General features: G+C 42.3%; 1 protein-coding gene across 1 annotated transcript in view; it reads right to left on the minus strand.

The window, feature by feature from the left end:
- The window catches only part of EXD1 (exonuclease 3'-5' domain containing 1), a gene marked incomplete at its 5' end in the record, with an annotated part of 442,032 nt that overhangs the window by 267,072 nt on the left and 152,598 nt on the right, over positions 1-22,362 (minus strand). The window contains one exon of the mRNA XM_082242816.1: positions 21,843-21,904. Coding sequence (XP_082098942.1) covers positions 21,843-21,904 — 62 coding nt within the window. The remainder of the gene's footprint in view (positions 1-21,842; positions 21,905-22,362) is intronic.

Raw genomic sequence — 22,362 nt, forward strand, 5'->3', positions numbered from 1 at the left:
GTGAGCAATAAAAGAAAAGGGTTTCGACATCACAGTTTGTCCAACCACTTCAGATTGGCACATAACCGTGACCCGAGTGGTTTGACATTCTGTGCTATTGACAAATTAGAAGCCCATTGGAGGGGTGGTAATCTCAAAAAATCCATCTCTCAAAAACACAGTGGATTCATCGTTTGGGTACCCTTCATCCCTTGGGTCTAAATATTGACCTAGATTTAAATTGTTTCCTCTCCAATTGGTAATTTTAAAGGTTTTAGAATATTTTCATCTTTATTTTTTGTCATTTTTTTCATTCTATTCTTTTCTTTTTATATTTATTTTATTTTTTTATTTATTTTTGTTTTATTTTTAATAATTTTATTATTTTTTTCCTTTTTATTTTTATCACTCATATTTATTTTATTTTTTATATATTTCTTTTTGTTTATTTTATTTTTATTTTTCCTTTGGGTTTGTTTTTCCTTTCTTATTTTATTTTCATTTTATTTAAATTTATTTTTCATATATGTATTTTTTTTTATTTTCATGTATTTTTTCAACCATTTTTCAATTAGTGGTATTATTTGTGTCATTTTTAATATATTTTATGGTGATCACGCCAATATTTTATGCAAAATAATTCTTGCTATTTGTTTATGCATTAAAAGTTTTGTATATGTCAAGAAAAGATGTAAACAGGAAGTGAGGTATATCGTTAGGTAATAAGAGTAATTTTCCAACTGGAGCAGTACATAAACATCCTGCCTGATATCGGAAGTGATGTCTTTGATAACGCCCTGGGAGGTGGGGCGAAACGCGTTGATGCACTTCCGGTCATGGCAGAACCAATTACACCACTTCCTGGAGTCCGTGGAATGCATGCCGGCGGCGTTCCCGGAAGCATTCCTGTTATCAGTCCGCAGGACTGATTCCTTTATGCGTGCCTTTTAAAAAACTCTAAGTACAACTATTAAGTGGGAATAAAATCGTTTTATGCGGACTTCACTATGTGAATATTTTCTTTGAGCTGCCCGGAGAAACATATATTAAAGTGTCATAGCGTCCTCACTTGGAGGAGATTCCCTGTGGATCTGTATTAAAAGTCTATTTTGCCCTCAATCAGGGTCCATCGCTTCTGGTGAGTAGGGTCCCAGAGGGGATTGAGACACCTTTGCACTGATTGCAGTTTGGAGCACCACAGCACCTTTGATTGAAGCACTTTAAGCACTTTCTACTCTATTTATTGCACGTTATATTGGACTATTTTTATCACTATTGCACTTGTCTAGATATTGCACTAATTACTGAACTTATTTAAGCACTAGTGCAATTTTTCATCAATCATATAAGTTTATATATATTTTTTTTGCAACACTGATATATATACCTGAGGGTTTTATTATTGGTAATTTTTCAAGAGCTGTCCTTTTGTTATTACGTTTTTTATCTGAGATTTTACTTGGTGAAAAGCAGCTGCATCATATATATTTTAGGGAATTTTTATATTTTATATTTTACCATTAACTATTCACTATTGATTTAGCGAGGGTTTCAATTATTTAGAAATATCAAAAGCCAACACTTGGCCTTTGATAGTGCCCAAAGCCAACCGCTGTTCAACCCCTTTTTGAAGAAAGGCCAAACCCCTAGCTACTGAAAACAGGGGTGCACCCTCAGTCATTCACACCATGAAACGTACGATTTTCACGTACGATGATAGATCTTCCTGGGAGTCGACTTCCTGGCCTTCAATAATGTTGGAATCACAGAGTCAGCAAGACCGTCATCTCTCAACACCTGGCTTTTAACAGCCATGCTGTTAAAGCCAGCAACTGTAAAGCAGGATGGAAGATCGGCCCTTGAGACAGAAGATCTTCCCTGAGAGGAAATCTCCAAAGAGCATCAGCGACCAACCTCACCAGGTCTGCGTACCAAGACAGGCGAGGTCAGTCTGGGGCTACTAAGACTACCGGAATCCCTTCCCCCTCTATCCTGTGTAGAAGCCTCGGCAGGAGTTACAGTGGAGGAAAGGCGTAAATCAGCCGATACTGACCCCAAAGAGCCACTAGTGCATCTGTGGCATCGACCAGTGGACCCCGAGACCTGGCTACGAACCTCTGAACCTTCCCTTTGAGACGAGAAGCAAATAGATCGACCTCGGGCTCCCCCCACTGGACACACAGGAGATGAAAAACCTTGGGTGTAGGGACCATTCCCCTTGATCCAACACCTGACGACTCAGGTAGTCCGCTTGCCAATTCTCCAAATCTGGTATGTGTACAGCAGAGAGGGCCAGAACAAACTGTTCCGCCCAAGCCAGAATCTCGGCTTCCTCCCTGGCCGCCAAGACACTCTTGGTGCCCCCCTGATGATTGATGTAAGCCACAGCCATCGTGTTGTCCGATTGAATCCGAACCGGACAATCTCGCAGACAAGTCCATTGGCTCAGACAAAGCTTTATTGCGATAAGCTCCAAAACATTGATCGGTAGTTTTGACTCCTCTACTGTCTAGGTTCCCTGGGCACTGAGCTTTCCCAGCAGCCCCGCCCCAGCCCGACAGGCTGGCGTCCGTGGTCACCACCGTCCAAAACAACGGCAGAAAAGACTTGCCTTGGCATGGTGCTGGTGACTGAAGCCACAACAGAGCCGACTTTGTTTTGTGGCTCAATCAAATCAAATTGTCCAAGGACTTTGGATCCTCCGACAAGAATCTCCTTTTGTAAAGGTCTCGTGTGAAACTGAGCAAATGGAAGCACCTCGAAGGTTGATACCATCAGGCCCGCATGCAAATCTGCAGAGAGGACAGATTGTTTGCCAACAGCAACCGAATCGCCACCTGCAACTTCTGCAGCTTGTCCAAGGGAAGAAAGACCCTTGCCAAGGCGCAATCCAGAGTCAGGCCCAGATAATCCAGTCTCAATGAAGGTATCGGGGCGGATTTCTTGAAATTGATATTGCACTCGAACTCTTGCAGGGTTCTGACAGTGATCGACAAATCGCACAACAGGGCTGAATGAGAGTTCACTCTCAATAGAAGATCGTCCAGATACCCGAGTACCACAATCTCCCATTGGCGCAGTGATGCCAACACGGGGGCCAGTACCTTGGTAAAAACCCTGGGAGTGGAGGTGAGACCAAAGGGTAACAGCACTAATTGATAATGCTCCTCTGCTACAGAAAAGCCAAGAAACCGCTGATGCTCAGTGCAAATAGGGATGTGTAGCTATGCGTCCTTTATCTATGGAGGCCAAGAAGTTTCCCTGGTGTAGGGAAGCCCCTACTGTACAAATGGATTCCATCCGAAACTTCTGTACCAGCACGAAGCGCTTCAAAGCCTTGAGATCAAGGATTGGACACACCTTGCCCTCTTTTCTGGGCACAGTAAACAGGTTTGAATAAGACCCCTGAAAGCGTTCCTGAGAGGGAATCGACAAAATAGCCCTTTGTGAAAGCAGATCTTGAACCGCATCTCGTAGAACCCTTAACTAGAGATACATAATTACATAGTTAGTCAGGTTGAAAAAGACAAGTCCATCTGGCGCAACCAATAAAAAACAAAAGAAAAAAAAAAAACAGTAATGAAAACCCAACCATACAATCCCATATATACAATTCTATACTCACAGTTGATCCACAGGAAGGCGAAAAAACCCCAGCAAAGCATGATCCAATTTGCTACAGCAGGGAAAAAAAATTCCTTCCTTATCCTCCGAGAGGCAATCCGATATTCCCTGGATCAACTTACCTATAAATGTTAGTACCCACTTATATTAAGTACACACCGGAAAAAATCTAGGCCTTTTTTAAAGCAATCTAGTGAGCTAGCCAGAACCACCTCTAGAGGGAGTCTATTGCACATTTTCACAGCTCTTATGGTGAAGAAACCTTTCAATATTTGGAGACGAAATCTGTTTTCCTCTAGACATAAAGAGAAGAGTGCCCCCTTGTCCTCTGTGTTGACCTTAAAGTGAACAACTCAACACCAAGTTCACTATATGGACCCCTTTTGTATTTATACATTTTGATCATATCCCCCCTTAATCTCCTCTTCTCAGGAGAGAATAAATTCAGTTCCTCTAATCTTTTCTCATAGCGGAGCTCTTCCATGCCTCTTATCAGTTTGGTTGCCCTTCTCTGCACTCTCTAGTTCCCTAATATCCTTTTTAAAAACTGGTGCCCAAAACTGAACTGCATATTTCAGAGGAGGCCTTACTATTGATTTGTACAGAGGCAAAATGATATCCTCTCTCTGGAGTCCATGCCTCTGTTAATAGAAGAAAGGACTTTGCTTGCTTTGGAAACCGCAGCTTGGCATTGCATGCTAATATTAAGCTTATGATCTACCAGAACACCCAGATCCTTTTCCGCTATAGATTTCCCCAGTTCTACTCCGCCTAGTATGTATGATGCATGCATATTCTTAGCCCCCAAGTGCATAACTTTACATTTATCAACATTAAACCTCATTTGCCACATAGTTGCCCAATGAAAGAGTGCATTGAGGTCAGCTTGTAAATTGGAGACATCCTGTTAAGAAGTTATTCCACTGCAAAGCTTGGTGTCATCTGCAAAGACTGAAATTGTACTTTTAATCCCAGAGTCTATATCATTTATAAAGATATTAAAAAGTAAGATGAAGATTGAAGATGAAGATTGGAAGGGGATAACCTGTCCGACGGTCGAGACGGGAATTCGATCTTGTACCCTGATAGGATCAGTTCGTGAACCCATTTGTCCTGATTCAGGGAAGTCCATGGTTCCGGAAAGAAGTGAAGACATCCCCCCACCCCAGAATCGGGTGAAGGCGCGCCCCTTTATGCAGACGAGGATTTGCCTGTCTGCAGAAACGGACTGGCCGATCTTTGATTTTCCTGACCATGTCTTTTTGGAACCCCCAAAAGCCCTGAACTGCTTTCCTTTTTCTTGCGACCCAGAGGCACAAAAAGGCTGCCTACAAGCAGTGAAGGAAGGCCCCGGCCTATAACGTGGCACCTTGCCCTTAGCGGATTGAGGGAGAAGAGTACTCTTCCCACCCGTAAGACCTTTGATCAGTTCATCCAGAGAAGAGCCAAACAACCTCTCTCCCGCAAAGGGAAGGTCAGTCAAAGCCTTCTTTGAAGCCTGGTCTGCTTACTAGCTTTTTAACCACACCATGCGCCTAATGGCGATTCCCACTGCAGGCACCCCGGCCACTAGGGGAGCCGCAACCAAAGACGCATCACAAATGAACACAAGGGCTTGAGCAATCAGGTCCAGGAGTTTAATCAGTGCCGGGGGGATCTCTTCAGATTCTAAGTTCCCCTTAAGTAACTTCACCCATTCAGATAAAATATGGGTAAAGCGAGCTCCCAACCACGGAGTGGGAGGGCACCCGCTATCCCAAATAAAAAATGGGATGATAAGGAGGGTTACCAACTTGGCGAGTTAGAATTCAAAGTAAACAAAGCATACCATCAAATTTACACAGTAAAAAGGTTTGGACTGAAACCAATCCAAATCTAGTACAATATATAACGTAACCATTGTAGTCACAGCCAATTAGGGACGGGTCTTGACGCGTTTCGCCATCTACCTTTTTCAAAAGACCACTTATAACATCCCAGGTGGACTATTACAAAAAGAGAATATAACCATTAGGACAGAATACATAATTCATATACAATATACAATGCAGTAAATTTTTACAAAAATCATTAGGCAAGAAGTAGTTTAATGCTCACCAAGTTACATAAAAGAGTTTAGAGACGACTGTAAGCTCCGGACTGATCGCCCTACTGATACCACAGGCAGCCCAAGAGAGCCAAACGTAGAAGGGGCTGAGGCCACTAGACAGACCAAAGGCCAGTTACCAGGGACCAATCACAAGGAAGAGGTGTTGAGTCCAGTACCCTCGGATCAGTCAATTGGGACTGATAAATGTATATGTGGTGTGGGGTGCGCTAAACAACAAATAAATAATGAATATATAACATATATCTATGTGTGAACCAAATCAACAAAAGTAAATATATATAACATATATCAATCTGTGAAGCCAATTAATAATGCAAATCAATTGGTGCATAAACATAAAAGTTCATAAGTGTCCATAAATATTTTGCAGGTGAGTAGAATTGTATTCTATCCGAATAATACGTGTATCCACCACCGAGTGAAATTCATCCTTACCAAACGGAAATAAATAAGGTGCAACTATATTTTCTTGTGCTGAAAAAATATCCAATCTCCTTGTGAACAAACACCACGTGTAAATCACCAAGAATTAGCCTCTTACCAGATGGTAATAGGTATGCACTTGTTCAGTGAAACCACCGCCTTGCTTCCTCTTTAAAATCCTGAAGTGGGATGTAGAACCGCTCTACCTTTCTTTCTCCACTAGATGGCAACGAGTACCAGCAAGAAACACAGCCTCATCCTTCTTTACAAGCTCACAAAACCACCGTGTATTAAAGGAAAAAAAAGGGCTAATAGTGTATTACCCTTGAGATTTATTCAAAAAACAGTTGATAATGCACTTACAATTAGATGTCTTGTATTCAGCATAAACATAGGCATACGAATTCCTGCAAAGGCTTGCGGCCGGCTGAAGCACGGACCGCAAGTTGTGTGTGACGTGTGCGCCTCCTAATCTGACCGGTTTCTTCCCATAGGACTTCTACTGAGACAGGAGTACTGGCGCATCGTCACTTCCGCTTTATTTATACAGGTGGAAGCAGATTGTCTAACTTCCGGTGTCTGCAGAGCAGGTAGTATAAAACATTGATCCATAGCACATCCTGGTGACACAGGAAGTAAACACTTCACTTCCTGTCTGCACAGGAAGCAAACACTTTACTTCCTGTCTGCAGAGCAAGTGTCTGCAGAGCAGGTATGCTTTGGAACTTCTGGCTGATAGCAATTTAAGGCAAATTACTTAAATATGGGTAACTTTCCTTGTGTTAAAAGGAATGTATAAAAACATACTTTATTATTTGTTAAAAACAAATGTATAAAAACATCGATCTATGGCACATCCTGGTGACACCGGAAGTAAACACTTTCCTTCCTGTCCTACAACACACTGCTTTAGGAGCGTAGTGGGAAAGGGGTGACACCGGAAATATGTGTATAATAAAATGTATTGAACTATATTAAACCATATGCTCCAATACAAATTTAAAATAAATGTTAAAAGATAACTAAAATATAAAACCTGCCAAAATATATGTGGGGATCAACAGTTATTAATGTGTGCGTTTATGTCCCACTCTATGTTGAGTCCCCGGGGTCTGGAGCAGCCGAGCTCATATATCCAGAAGGTTTCCCTCCTGGATATAGACCTCCTCAGATTGCTCCCCCTCCAGTGTGGTGTATATTTCTCAATAACTATGATTTTTAACCTCTTGGGATTTTTTCTGTGACATTGGGCGAAGTGTTGGGATACACTATGCCCAGGAAAAGCTTTGTGTATGTTGGTCAGATGTTCTCCAATACGTATGGCGGCAGTACGTATGGTTCTTCCAACATACTGGTAATTGCACTCACACTGTAAAAGGTATACAACCCCTTTCGTATGGCAGGAAATAAAATTTCTAATGGGGTACTCTTTACCTGTCACAGTTGAATGAAATTTATTAGTCCTGATAGTTTGAGCTTCTTTACACACTCTGCAACTCCTGCAGGGAAAGAAGCCCTTCATATCAGGAAAAAATTTTGGGATGGTAGGAGGATCAATGGGATTGGGGGCTACCAGATCTCGTAAGTTCTGTGCCTTCCTGTAAATGATAGGTGGAACTTCTGGTAGCATGGGTCCTAAAATTTTATCTTTCTGTAGGACTCCCCAGTGTTTCCGGAATACATGATTTAGCCACTTGTAGTTTTGTGAGAATCTCGTAATGAAAGCAAATTCAAACTTGGAACTGGTTTTTCCTGGGTTCTGAACTTTCTTAGGTTGTATCAAACTTCTTTGCTCAACTAACTCCAGGGTCTGAATTTCTTTCTCTAGCACTTCTGGTTTGTAGCCTTTTTCCAGAAATTTTTCTTTCAGGACCATAGCTTGTTTCCGGAATACTTGGCTGTCGGTACAATTCCTTCTGACTCTTCTGAATTGTGATTTGGGTACAGATCTGAGCCAGGCTGGATGGTGACAGCTGTCCAGGGCTATAAAGCCGTTCCTATCAGTCGGCTTATAATAGGTATGGGTGGAAAAACTGGAACCTACCCTGGATATGACTAGGTCCAAGAAGTTCACTGAGGTCTTGCTAAATTCATAAGAAAACCTGATCCCCCAATTATTACAATTCAGATCTCTCATGAACCTTCTCAGTGAATCTTCTTCTCCCTGCCATATTAACAGCGTGTCATCTATGTACCTTCTCCACATAACCAGTTGCCTGGGTCTGTTGGAATATATGTTTCTATCTTCCCACAGTGCCATAAATAAATTGGCTAAGCTGGGGGCAAACTTGGTCCCCATAGCTACGCCCATTTTCTGTAGGTAGAACTTTTCGCCATAATAGAAATAGTTGTGCTCCATGCCGAAAATGAGTAGATCCAGGATGAACTTCTTCTGGTCCATCGGTATTTCATAATCAGTGTCCAAGAAAGTGCATACCGCTTCATATCCTATCTGGTGGGGTATCACGGTATATAAAGACGTCACGTCTGCCGTGACCAGCAGTACGTCTCCCTCCACCTCTAATTGTGTCACTTCCTGGATACATTGAGCCGTATCTTTAAGATATGAAGGGGTTTCTTGGACCAGGGGTTGCAGAAAGTGGTCCACATACCTTCCAATCCTGGAGGTAACGGAATCGATTCCGCTCACTATGGGCCTCCCAGGTGGTCTAGTGAGGCTTTTATGTACTTTGGGAAGATAATATATGGTCGGAATCCTGGGAGCCAAAGGTACCAAGAATTCCTTCTCTTTTTTGTTTATAATACCTTCCTCGTAACCTTTAGTCACTATTTTCTCCAACTGTTTCTTATATTTGAAGGTGGGGTCTTTTTTCAAAACTTCATAGGTGCCATTATCAGATAACAACCTCTCCATTTCTTCAGTGTATTGTTCCTTATTGAGAAGAACGATACCCCCACCTTTATCCACCGGTCTTATCACGAGGTTTTTATTCTCGCAAAGGGATTTCACACCTTTTTTCAGATCTCTCTGCGGTTGTGATTTAAATTCCTTCTCTTCCAATTCCTTTAAAACTAGGTCCTTAAAAATGGTCACATGGTGACTCTGTACTCCTTGGGGGTTAAATAAGGAAGCATTCCTAAGACCTGTTGGAATGGAAGTGGTGGATGTATAAGAAACATGGTTTCTTTCATAAGCATTGGACAAAAAGTGCCGCTTGACATTCAATTTTCTCACATACTTGTGGATGTCAATAAAGGTTTCGAATTTATTCAATTGTTTTTTTGGAGCGTACTTGAGCCCTTTATTGAGGGTATGCTTTTCGGAGTTCGTCAATGTGATCCCACTGAGATTAAAAATTCCATTGGTTTCTACATTTAGCTTCCGATTGGATCCCCCTCTACAGCCCCTTTTCACTTTTTTCGGTTCCCTTTTTTGGGACCCTGGCCTAAAAAATTTTTCTTTTTGGCACTGATTGGAGTCTTCTGTGGAGGTGTTTCTCTCCGATCGTTTCTCTCCTCGTATCTCTCATGTCTAAGAGGCTCATACCTGTTATGAGAACCAGTAGGATAAGGTCTAGGTGTATGTGGAGTGTCCAAGTAGTTTCCCATGTAATCTACTTGCACTCTTCTTGGAGATCTTGATAGGCAAAATGCTCTAGAAGGAGGAGAGATCCTTAATGGTGAACTGGCCCCTATGGAGGAAGGAGCCAGTGAAGCAGAAGCTATAGCCTCTACTTCTAGAGAACCTAGTAGGCCAGTTAAAAGAAGTGAGAATTCTCAAGAAAAGCCGAAAGAGAATATAAAGCTCAAGCCTTTGAAAGAAAATGTATCTAATAACCAGAAAAAAAGTAAAAATAAAGGGAAAGGTGATAATGAAAAAGGACGTCCTAAAGTACAAGATTATAGGAGGGAATACGAATATCGTCATCCCTCATCTGATAGGACGCGGAGACGTTCAAGATCAAGGGATCAAAGAAATCGTCATCCTTCATTTGAAAGGACTTGGAGACGTTCCAGATCAAGATCTCCAAGAAGAGTGCAAGTAGATTACATGGGAAACTACTTGGACACTCCACATACACCTAGACCTTATCCTACTGGTTCTCATAACAGGTATGAGCCTCTTAGACATGAGAGATACGAGGAGAGAAACGATCGGAGAGAAACACCTCCACAGAAGACTCCAATCAGTGCCAAAAAGAAAAATTTTTTAGGCCAGGGTCCCAAAAAAAAAAGGGAACCGAAAAAAGTGAAAAGGGGCTGTAGAGGGGGATCCAATCGGAAGCTCAATGTAGAAACCAATGGAATTTTTAATCTCAGTGGGATCACATTGACGAACTCCGAAAAGCATACCCTCAATAAAGGGCTCAAGTACGCTCCAAAAAAACAATTGAATAAATTCGAAACCTTTATTGACATCCACAAGTATGTGAGAAAATTGAATGTCAAGCGGCACTTTTTGTCCAATGCTTATGAAAGAAACCATGTTTCTTATACATCCACCACTTCCATTCCAACAGGTCTTAGGAATGCTTCCTTATTTAACCCCCAAGGAGTACAGAGTCACCATGTGACCATTTTTAAGGACCTAGTTTTAAAGGAATTGGAAGAGAAGGAATTTAAATCACAACCGCAGAGAGATCTGAAAAAAGGTGTGAAATCCCTTTGCGAGAATAAAAACCTCGTGATAAGACCGGCGGATAAAGGTGGGGGTATCGTTCTTCTCAATAAGGAACAATACACTGAAGAAATGGAGAGGTTGTTATCTGATAATGGCACCTATGAAGTTTTGAAAAAAGACCCCACCTTCAAATATAAGAAACAGTTGGAGAAAATAGTGACTAAAGGTTACGAGGAAGGTATTATAAACAAAAAAGAGAAGGAATTCTTGGTACCTTTGGCTCCCAGGATTCCGACCATATATTATCTTCCCAAAGTACATAAAAGCCTCACTAGACCACCTGGGAGGCCCATAGTGAGCGGAATCGATTCCGTTACCTCCAGGATTGGAAGGTATGTGGACCACTTTCTGCAACCCCTGGTCCAAGAAACCCCTTCATATCTTAAAGATACGGCTCAATGTATCCAGGAAGTGACACAATTAGAGGTGGAGGGAGACGTACTGCTGGTCACGGCAGACGTGACGTCTTTATATACCGTGATACCCCACCAGATAGGATATGAAGCGGTATGCACTTTCTTGGACACTGATTATGAAATACCGATGGACCAGAAGAAGTTCATCCTGGATCTACTCATTTTCGGCATGGAGCACAACTATTTCTATTATGGCGAAAAGTTCTACCTACAGAAAATGGGCGTAGCTATGGGGGCCAAGTTTACCCCCAGCTTAGCCAATCTATTTATGGCACTGTGGGAAGATAGAAACATATATTCCAACAGACCCAGGCAACTGGTTATGTGGAGAAGGTACATAGATGACACGCTGTTAATATGGCAGGGAGAAGAAGATTCACTGAGAAGGTTCATGAGAGATCTGAATTGTAATAATTGGGGGATCAGGTTTTCTTATGAATTTAGCAAGACCTCAGTGAACTTCTTGGACCTAGTCATATCCAGGGTAGGTTCCAGTTTTTCCACCCATACCTATTATAAGCCGACTGATAGGAACGGCTTTATAGCCCTGGACAGCTGTCACCATCCAGCCTGGCTCAGATCTGTACCCAAATCACAATTCAGAAGAGTCAGAAGGAATTGTACCGACAGCCAAGTATTCCGGAAACAAGCTATGGACCTGAAAGAAAAATTTCTGGAAAAAGGCTACAAACCAGAAGTGCTAGAGAAAGAAATTCAGACCCTGGAGTTAGTTGAGCAAAGAAGTTTGATACAACCTAAGAAAGTTCAGAACCCAGGAAAAACCAGTTCCAAGTTTGAATTTGCTTTCATTACGAGATTCTCACAAAACTACAAGTGGCTAAATCATGTATTCCGGAAACACTGGGGAGTCCTACAGAAAGATAAAATTTTAGGACCCATGCTACCAGAAGTTCCACCTATCATTTACAGGAAGGCACAGAACTTACGAGATCTGGTAGCCCCCCAATCCCATTGATCCTCCTACCATCCCAAAATTTTTTCCTGATATGAAGGGCTTCTTTCCCTGCAGGAGTTGCAGAGTGTGTAAAGAAGCTCAAACTATCAGGACTAATAAATTTCATTCAACTGTGACAGGTAAAGAGTACCCCATTAGAAATTTTATTTCCTGCCATACGAAAGGGGTTGTATACCTTTTACAGTGTGAGTGCAATTACCAGTATGTTGGAAGAACCATACGTACTGCCGCCATACGTATTGGAGAACATCTGACCAACATACACAAAGCTTTTCCTGGGCATAGTGTATCCCAACACTTCGCCCAATGTCACAGAAAAAATCCCAAGAGGTTAAAAATCATAGTTATTGAGAAATATACACCACACTGGAGGGGGAGCAATCTGAGGAGGTCTATATCCAGGAGGGAAACCTTCTGGATATATGAGCTCGGCTGCTCCAGACCCCGGGGACTCAACATAGAGTGGGACATAAACGCACACATTAATAACTGTTGATCCCCACATATATTTTGGCAGGTTTTATATTTTAGTTATCTTTTAACATTTATTTTAAATTTGTATTGGAGCATATGGTTTAATATAGTTCAATACATTTTATTATACACATATTTCCGGTGTCACCCCTTTCCCACTACGCTCCTAAAGCAGTGTGTTGTAGGACAGGAAGGAAAGTGTTTACTTCCGGTGTCACCAGGATGTGCCATAGATCGATGTTTTTATACATTTGTTTTTAACAAATAATAAAGTATGTTTTTATACATTCCTTTTAACACAAGGAAAGTTACCCATATTTAAGTAATTTGCCTTAAATTGCTATCAGCCAGAAGTTCCAAAGCATACCTGCTCTGCAGACACTTGCTCTGCAGACAGGAAGTAAAGTGTTTGCTTCCTGTGCAGACAGGAAGTGAAGTGTTTACTTCCTGTGTCACCAGGATGTGCTATGGATCAATGTTTTATACTACCTGCTCTGCAGACACCGGAAGTTAGACAATCTGCTTCCACCTGTATAAATAAAGCGGAAGTGACGATGCGCCAGTACTCCTGTCTCAGTAGAAGTCCTATGGGAAGAAACCGGTCAGATTAGGAGGCGCACACGTCACACACAACTTGCGGTCCGTGCTGCAGCCGGCCGCAAGCCTTTGCAGGAATTCGTATGCCTATGTTTATGCTGAATACAAGACATCTAATTGTAAGTGCATTATCAACTGTTTTTTGAATAAATCTCAAGGGTAATACACTATTAGCCCTTTTTTTTCCTTTAATACACGGTGGTTTTGTGAGCTTGTAAAGAAGGATGAGGCTGTGTTTCTTGCTGGTACTCGTTGCCATCTAGTGGAGAAAGAAAGGTAGAGCGGTTCTACATCCCACTTCAGGATTTTAAAGAGGAAGCAAGGCGGTGGTTTCACTGAACAAGTGCATACCTATTACCATCTGGTAAGAGGCTAATTCTTGGTGATTTACACGTGGTGTTTGTTCACAAGGAGATTGGATATTTTTTCAGCACAAGAAAATATAGTTGCACCTTATTTATTTCCGTTTGGTAAGGATGAATTTCACTCGGTGGTGGATACACGTATTATTCGGATAGAATACAATTCTACTCACCTGCAAAATATTTATGGACACTTATGAACTTTTATGTTTATGCACCAATTGATTTGCATTATTAATTGGCTTCACAGATTGATATATGTTATATATATTTACTTTTGTTGATTTGGTTCACACATAGATATATGTTATATATTCATTATTTATTTGTTGTTTAGCGCACCCCACACCACATATACATTTATCTATATTCAAAAGCACTGAATACCGGGAGCAGCTTCAACACACTATCAGCGCACCCATCCCCCCTTACAAAATTGGGACTGATAAGGAACAGACACACTTGTGTTAGACACATCGCCCCGTACGCCACATAGTTCCCGTCTATAAAGAAAGTGGCAATCGTAAGGACTTGCACCTTTTGGCCAGAAATCTGACATTTCAATTTTTATTTGATAAGGAACGTACCAAGAATTCAGGAGGCACTCAAAATCCTCATGCAACTCTGGGAGGAGAGTGAACACGGTGAGTCCGCTGATGGGTCGGACCCATCCCCCGATGAGGACGAGCCCGGCCAAGGCATCGGACCCGCTGTGTTCAAACCCAAATCCAATAAATTTCCAAGTCTGCAGACATGTTCATCTGTCTGGTCCTTTGTCAAGCAGACCATGAGGGACATTGAGGGTCTGTCTGACTCCATGCCCTTCAGGTCTAACTTGACTAGGCCTCAGCAACAGGCCCTTACTGACCTGATTCACAACACTAATATTATCATAAGGCCCTCTGATAAGGGGGGCAATGTAGTCATGATGGACAGGCTGCAATATGAAAATATGTACCTAAAGATACTGTCCAATCAGGACTGGTACTCCGTTATCCCCCCAGAAATGGTGTAAACATTGTCAGACAGATATAGAGCGCTTATTTTGGACGCATACCACCAAAATATTATTGACTATGACCTATACCTGTTTCTCAGAGTCCAGTGGCCAATTACGCCCACCTTTTATGCGCTCCCCAAGGTTCACAAGAACCTTGGGGACCCGCCAGGGCGCCCAATTGTCTCAGGGGTGGGATCTGAAACCGAACCAGCCAGTCAATATGTGGATAGTCACTTGAGACCTCTGATCCAGGGCCTACCCTCTTATCTCAAGGACACCCTGGAGCTGCTTAGAGTGGTTGAGGGAGTTGTGGTCCCTGCCCACGCATTATTAGTGGCGATTCATATCGAAGCCCTTTATTCCAGTATTCCCCATGGGAAGGGCATTGAGGTGGTGTCATTATTTTTATATGAGCAAGACCGCTCTAAGTGGCCGACCGTTGATTTTGTCATTCTTCTCCTGGATCACATTTTGCGATCCAACGTCTTTATATTTAAGGACGTCACCTACCTCCAGGTACAGGGCGTGGCAATGGGGACTTCGTGTGCCCCATCATACGCGACCCTGTACCTGGGGGGGTTGGAAAGATCCATCTTCAATGACGACGCCTTGTCGCTATACCTGCGCCATATTCTTATGTGGCGCAGGTATATCGATGACGTGTTCGTCATTTGGACAGGGGACGTACATGAGCTACATGAGTTCATGGACTTGTTGGCTGTGAACTCCTTTAACTTAAAGTTCACAATGCAATTTAGCGCAGAGAGTCTTCCGTTTCTGGACACCCGGTTATTTTTGGATAATGATCGAATGCTGCGCACAACCCTTTGCCGGTAACACGATTCTGCATTTCACAAGTAGCCACCCTCAGTCTTTGGTTAGAAGTATCCCCTTTGGCCAGTACCTCCGATTAAGGAGGAACTGTGCCAGGGAGGAGGACTTCGAAACTGAGGCTCATGCTTTAAGAAATAGACTCAAACAGAGCGAATACAGTAAAAATGTCCTTCGGAAAGCTTATAACAAAGCAAAAACCCACGCAAGAGATGAGCTAATGTTTAACTTTAACAGGAGGGCTAAAAAGAATGAGACAACTAAACTTGTCACTACATACCATAGTCATCATTCTGAAATCAGATCTATAATATCCCGCAACTGGCACTTCCTTAGAGATGATAGAACAATCTCTAAATTTGTGTGTGATCGTCCAGAGATTGTTTATAGAAAATCACGATCTCTGAAAGATTCGATTGTCCACAGCCACTACCATCATGAGAACGTTCCAAATGAACGACCACGTAGGGGTACGTACCCCTGTGCCAGTGCGATGTGTGCCCCTGGATTCTTGAAGGGGCAACATGCAGGCTCCCTAATGGCGCTGTGCACAGACCTAGAGGCTATGCGGACTGCCAGACAGAGGGGGTCGTTTACATCGCATTCTGTATTTGTGGCTCATTTTATGTGGGCAAAACAAAGCGACCACTGGCCTCTCGTATTAAGGACCACCTATATTACATGGAGGTGGGTTTAGTGTACACCGCAATTTGCAAGCACGTTGGTAGTTACCATAATTTCAATCCAAATGTAATTAAGTTTTATGTACTAGAAGCAATTAATCCCAATGTTCGTGGGGGTGACCTTGATAAAAAAGTCCCTAAACAAGAGGCCAGGTGGATCAATGACCTACATGCGACCTCTCCACCGGGGTTAAACTCCACGATTTCTTACCAACCCTATTTAAAATAAACTGAAATTGAACCAAATATAAGTTAGGATCCATAAGTTAGGGCCCAATTGGGGGATTTAAAATGGAGAATTTGAATAGGGTTCACATACTTGTGTTATAGCCCTTCATCCAAATGCAGGGTCTAAGCGTGTAGTTTCACTGTTCTCTTTCCCCCCCCCCCTTTTTTCTTTTTTTGGATGGTAGGGTCAGGGATTATCTTAAGGTATATCAGTTGGGGTTTTCCCCTCTTTTGTGGTACCCGGGATATCACCCATTGTATCTATTAATGCTGATTGTTAATCATAAATTTCAAATGAATTCTGTGTTTGCTGCCACATTTACGCATATGTATATGTATAATATGCAAAACCTTTTGTCTATCTATTACTGTAACTGTGGACTCAGTGACAAGATCGCCCATGGATGCCTCATGCTGCCTCTTTAGGGGTCAATCTGATGGAAACTGCACCTTTGGGAGGAGATGTTCGGGCGCCAAGCCCGGTAGGTGTTGCTTGGGCTACTGTCCGCACACTTACGGTCCGGCGGAAGGATGAGGCCGCGCCCAGCGTGACGTCATCGCGCTGGATGCTGGTGATCATCCCTCAGCGCCCGCGTCGGAAGTGACGGGTCGTCACTTCCGGCGGAGCCCGTTATTTAGGGAGCAGACGCGCGGCCCGATTTGTGGCTGCCTGGTGTCTCTCTCCCCCACTCGGAGGAACCTCGTTCTGCCGCCCGGACGTACATATACCCAGAATAAGGTAGGAACATTAAGGATTTTGGGGGGATTGCTTACCCTTTTGATAAATATGGACACCAATACGGGGAATGGTCAGTCTCCTCCTTTCCCTATGATGCTTCTCTCCTGCTCTGGATAACCTTCTAAGTTTTTTACAATGCAACAACATATGCTTTGAGTATTCATGAAACTATACTAACCACACTATTTGCCCTTGTTGGATTACTGGCCATTGGAGGGATGTAACAATATCTGAGCAAAGGTGTAAACATATATTTCCCTTTTGACTCCTTATATATGTTGATTGTATTGAATAAGCTATGAGGAATCTGCTCCGCTGAGGTGACTGACCTTCATGGCCCCGTAATGTGTATATATACATATATATATGTATATACACAGGTTTGTGCCATTGTGGGATAAGGATCAGTGGAACCCTCTGTTTAATTCAAAATGTATCTATTTTGAATTTGGAATGTCTATGTTGGCAGTGATCCCAGAGTCAGTCCTTATGATTGCCACTTTCTTTGTAGACGTGAACTATGTGGCGTACGGGGCGATGTGTCTAACATGAGTGTGTCTGTTCCTCATCAGTCCCAATTGACTGATCCGAGGGTACTGGACTCAACACCTCTTCCTTGTGATTGGTCCCTGGTAACTGGCCTTTGGTCTGTCTAGGGGCCTCAGTCCCTTCTACGTTTGGCTCTCTTGGGCTGCCTGTGGTATCAGTAGGGCGATCAGTCCGGAGCTTACAGTCGTCTCTAAACTCTTTTATGTAACTTGGTGAGCATTAAACTACTTCTTGCCTAATGATTTTTGTAAAAATTTACTGCATTGTATATTGTATATGAATTATGTATTCTGTCCTAATGGTTATATTCTCTTTTTGTAATAGTCCACCTGGGATGTTATAAGTGGTCTTTTGAAAAAGCTAGATGGCGAAACGCGTCAAGACCCGTCCCTAATTGGCTATGACTACAATGTTTACGTTATATATTGTACTAGATTTGGATCGGTTTCAGTCCAAACCTTTTTATACTGTGTCAATTTTTATCTACTTTAATAAAATGAATGTTATAATTGATGGTATGCTTTGTTTTTTTTTTTAATTCTAACTCACCAAGTTGGTAACCCTCCTTATCATCCCATTTTTTATTTGGGATAGCGGGTGCCCTCCCACTCCGTGGTTGGGAGCTCGCTTTACCCATATTTTATCTATGTGCCAAACCGGGATTGGAGGATTACCCATTTAAGTGATTTATCCAACAATCATCTCTCTTTGTAACGTGTGTAACTTTACCCATTCAGTGACCGTCTGACACCAGAACGTTCACAAAGATTGGTTTTAGTATGGAACCCGCCAACACATGTAGATGACAGGACAGAGACTCCTCCCATCTATCCACAGGGTCTGCAAAAGCCGGGGATTCCTCCACCGGAACCACAGTAGACTTATTCAATCTGGAAACTGGGTGATCCACCTTTGGTGGCACGGTCCATCGAGTGGAAACTGCCTCTTAAAGACCCCAAATCCCTCCTCTGCACTTAAAAGCATTCAAAACGCCAAGTTTGGCTGTTTTGAATGCTGTCATATTTTTTAATTTGGCGCCGAGTACCCAGAAGATATGTCTTTACATGGAGACCCGATCAGAGCTGAATGTGGCTATAGAATGCGTTCCACAGTGAAAACCTGTTTCCACAGTGAAACCAGAACAGGAAGTAACATGACAGCGCTGTACGCTGTGCGCTGGCAGCTGCTAAGGACGTCGAATGACGACACGCATACAGCGCTGCCACGTCCCTTCCTGTTGTGGTTTCACTGTGGAATGTACGGCGTTCCGGACATCCGAGCACCTTGCTGTTTTTACCGCTGTTTATACGGCATTTTAAATGGGATTACTTTACCTCTATTTTAATAAAAGGAGTTTTTTGCAATATTACGTTATGTGTCCCCTCTCCCCCCCCCCCCCCCCCTTTCATTCTATATGAGAAATACATCACTCACTACTGGAAAATAGGCTGGGATTAAGCCTTAGCTGGGTAGCTGAGGACCCTTTATCTGGAAATAGGATTGCCATCCAGGACAACCCAAGACCAGGCACCCCAATACTTACCACCGCAGTGTATATGCTTTGCCCAATACCCCTGTGTGGGGGTTAGGATCTGTGGGGAGTGCATCTTGTACTACAGCAATCTCGTGTACTCAAATACCATATCACCACCCCCAAGTCCAGTCGGGAAATATCGCATAAAGACTGATAGCCACCATAATATGGACTATATAGTGTGATTTATTCACCATTTACCTGATTATATACAGTGCTTTGCGAAGGTATTCGCCCCCCTTGAACTTTTCGACCTTTTGCCACATTTCAGGCTTCAAACATAAAGATATAAAACTGTAATTATTGGTGAAGAATCAACAACAAGTGGGACACAATCATGAAGTGGAACGAAATTTATTGGATATTTCAAACTTTAACAAATAAAAAACTGAAAAATTGGGTGTGCAAAAATTATTCAGCCCCTTTACTTTCAGTGCAGCAAACTCTCTCCAGAAGTTCAGTGAGGATCTCTGAATGATTCAATGTTGACCTAAATGACTAACGATGATAAATAGAATCCACCTGTGTGTAATCAAGCCTCCGTATAAATGCACCTGCACTTTGATAGTCTCAGAGGTTCGTTTAAAGCACAGAGAGCAACATGAAGAACAAGGAAAACACCAGACAGGTCCGAGATACTGTTGTGGAGAAGTTTAAAGCCGGATTTGGATACAAAAAGATTTCCCAAGCTTTAAACATCCCAAGGAGCACTGTGCAAGCGATAATATTGAAATGGAAGGAGAAACAGACCACTGCAAATCTATGAAGACCTGGCTATCCCTCTAAACGTTCAGCTCATACAAGGAGAGGATTGATCAGAGATGCAGCCAAGAGGCCCATGATCACTCTGGATGAACTGTAGAGATCTACGGCTGAGGTGGGAGACTCTGTCGATAGGACAACAATCAGTCGTATACTACACAAATCTGGCCTTTATGGAAGAGTGGCAAGAAGAAAGCCATTTCTTAAAGAGATCTATAAAAAGTGTTGTTTAAAGTTTGCCACAAGCCACCTGGGAGACACACCAAACATGTGGAAGAAGGTGCTCTGGTCAGATGAAACCAAAGTCGAACCTTTTGGCAACAATGCAAAACGTTATGTTTGGCGTAAAAGCAACACAGCTCATCACCCTGAACACACCATCCCCACTGTCAAACATGGTGGTGGCAGCATGGTTTGGGCCTGCTTTTCTTCAGCAGGGACAGGGAAGATGGTTAAAATAGATGGGAAGATGGATGGAGCCAAATACAGGACCATTCTGGAAGAAAACCTGATGGAGTCTGCAAAAGACCTGAGACTGGGACGGAGATTTGTCTTCCAACAAGACAATGATCCAAAACATAAAGCAAAATCTACAATGGAATGGTTCACAAATAAACATATCCAGGTGTTAGAATGGCCAAGTCAAAGTCCAGACCTGAATCCAATCGAGAATCTGTGGAAAGAACTGAAAACTGCTGTTCACAAACGCTCTCCATCCAACCTCACTGAGCTTGAGCTGTTTTGCAAGGAGGAATGGGCAAAAATTTCAGTTTCTCGATGTGCAAAACTGATAGAGATATACCCCAAGCGACTTATTGCTGTAATCGCAGCAAAAGGTGGCGCTACAAAGTATTAACTTCGGGGGCTGAATAATTTTGCACGCCCAATTTTTCAGTTTTTTATTTGTTAAAAAAGTTTGAAATATCCAATAAATTTCGTTCCACTTCATGATTGTGTCCCACTTGTTGTTGATTCTTCACAAAAAATTACAGTTTTATATCTTTATGTTTGAAGCCTGAAATGTGGCAAAAGGTCGAAAAGTTCAAGTGGGCCGAATACGTTCGCAAGGCACTGTATCTGAATTCACCTTCACTTGAATATTTCCATCTGACTATGGTTCCAGTCACTGGATTTATTACACTGGTCACTTTCACTTTATACAAACAAACTAGAGGCTGTAGCAGAGTGTTTGGGGTTATGCCTGCAGGGACAGCCCCATAGGCGTGGTAAAGCTTTTTCCTGCCTAGTGTCCTATTCCTGATGGGAGGAGCATAACCCAACGGTCTAAGAAGATATAGAGCTGTGTCTGTCAATGGAGGATAGAGAAAAGGACATTTATTTTTTTTAGGGTACAGTGTCGCACAACTGTCAGCTAAAGTAACGCGCAGTGCGGTATCGCAAAAAATTGCCTGGTCATTAAGATGGTAAATCCTTCTGGTCCAGAGGTGGTTAAGCCTGGTAAACATCAGAAGCTTTTTTTTGTTCAACTCAGAGGGCTGAATGAAAAAAAAAAAAAAAGGTACATTGCTGTACTAACTATGCGGTATTAGTACAGCAATCTCCCCTGCTGGGCTATTGTGTTCTGACAGGGGGACTGCCCCAGGACTGCTGACCCCACCCCCCCACCAGAACACACTGGTCAGTGCTCGCCACTGACTGCAGGACAGACCAGCTTTTGTCGGATGAGGAGCTGTACACACAGGCCGAAAGTTGGCCAGTAACTGCCAAACTGACTGTTTTTAACATATTTTTGTCCCTGGTGTACCCAGCATTACATGTAAAGAGAAATAAAGTCATACACCTTCAATTTAAACTACATAATCTGCAAAATTTGTATTGCACTTATAATTTCAGATGACATGAAAAGCAAAGAATACATGTGTAACTTAATATCAAAGCTGATAAGAACTTACTGTTGGTTGAAACGCAGTCTGGAACTGGTCTATCACAGTATAAACCACCTCTTCAGCATCAACTGAAACACAATAGAATTTGTTTGGTCCAAGATATTTAGTTTATGTTTCACCTAGTTAAGTTGGGGCATTAAAAATGAAATTTCAATAGCAAAATCCCACAACTAAAAAGATGTATACACCCCAAGCAATCAGTTTGTTACTTCAAGCAGTGCCTTTTATAAATCTTTACTTGCTCTCCCTTGAGAAAAGCAATAGTATCGACAGACAACAACCTAGTATAGCTGTCTAGTCTCATCTACTGTATAGTGAAAATGCTTTTTAATTGAATAGAAAGTAAAATTCATAAGTGCTACCATTTTGCCTTTCTAGTAACAAAGGCAAAGAAATCTGGAAGGATACTTTCAAACTGATCCACACACACCCACACACTGCAAGCAGGATTTTTTTCACCGCAACAGAAGTGCACCGCCCCAGTGTGAACACGTTGATTTTAAAAGGGAAGCATTTTTTTTTTTTT

The sequence above is a fragment of the Pelophylax lessonae genome, assembly GCF_965119305.1.
Source record: "Pelophylax lessonae genome assembly, chromosome: 13".
NCBI lineage: Eukaryota > Metazoa > Chordata > Amphibia > Anura > Ranidae > Pelophylax > Pelophylax lessonae.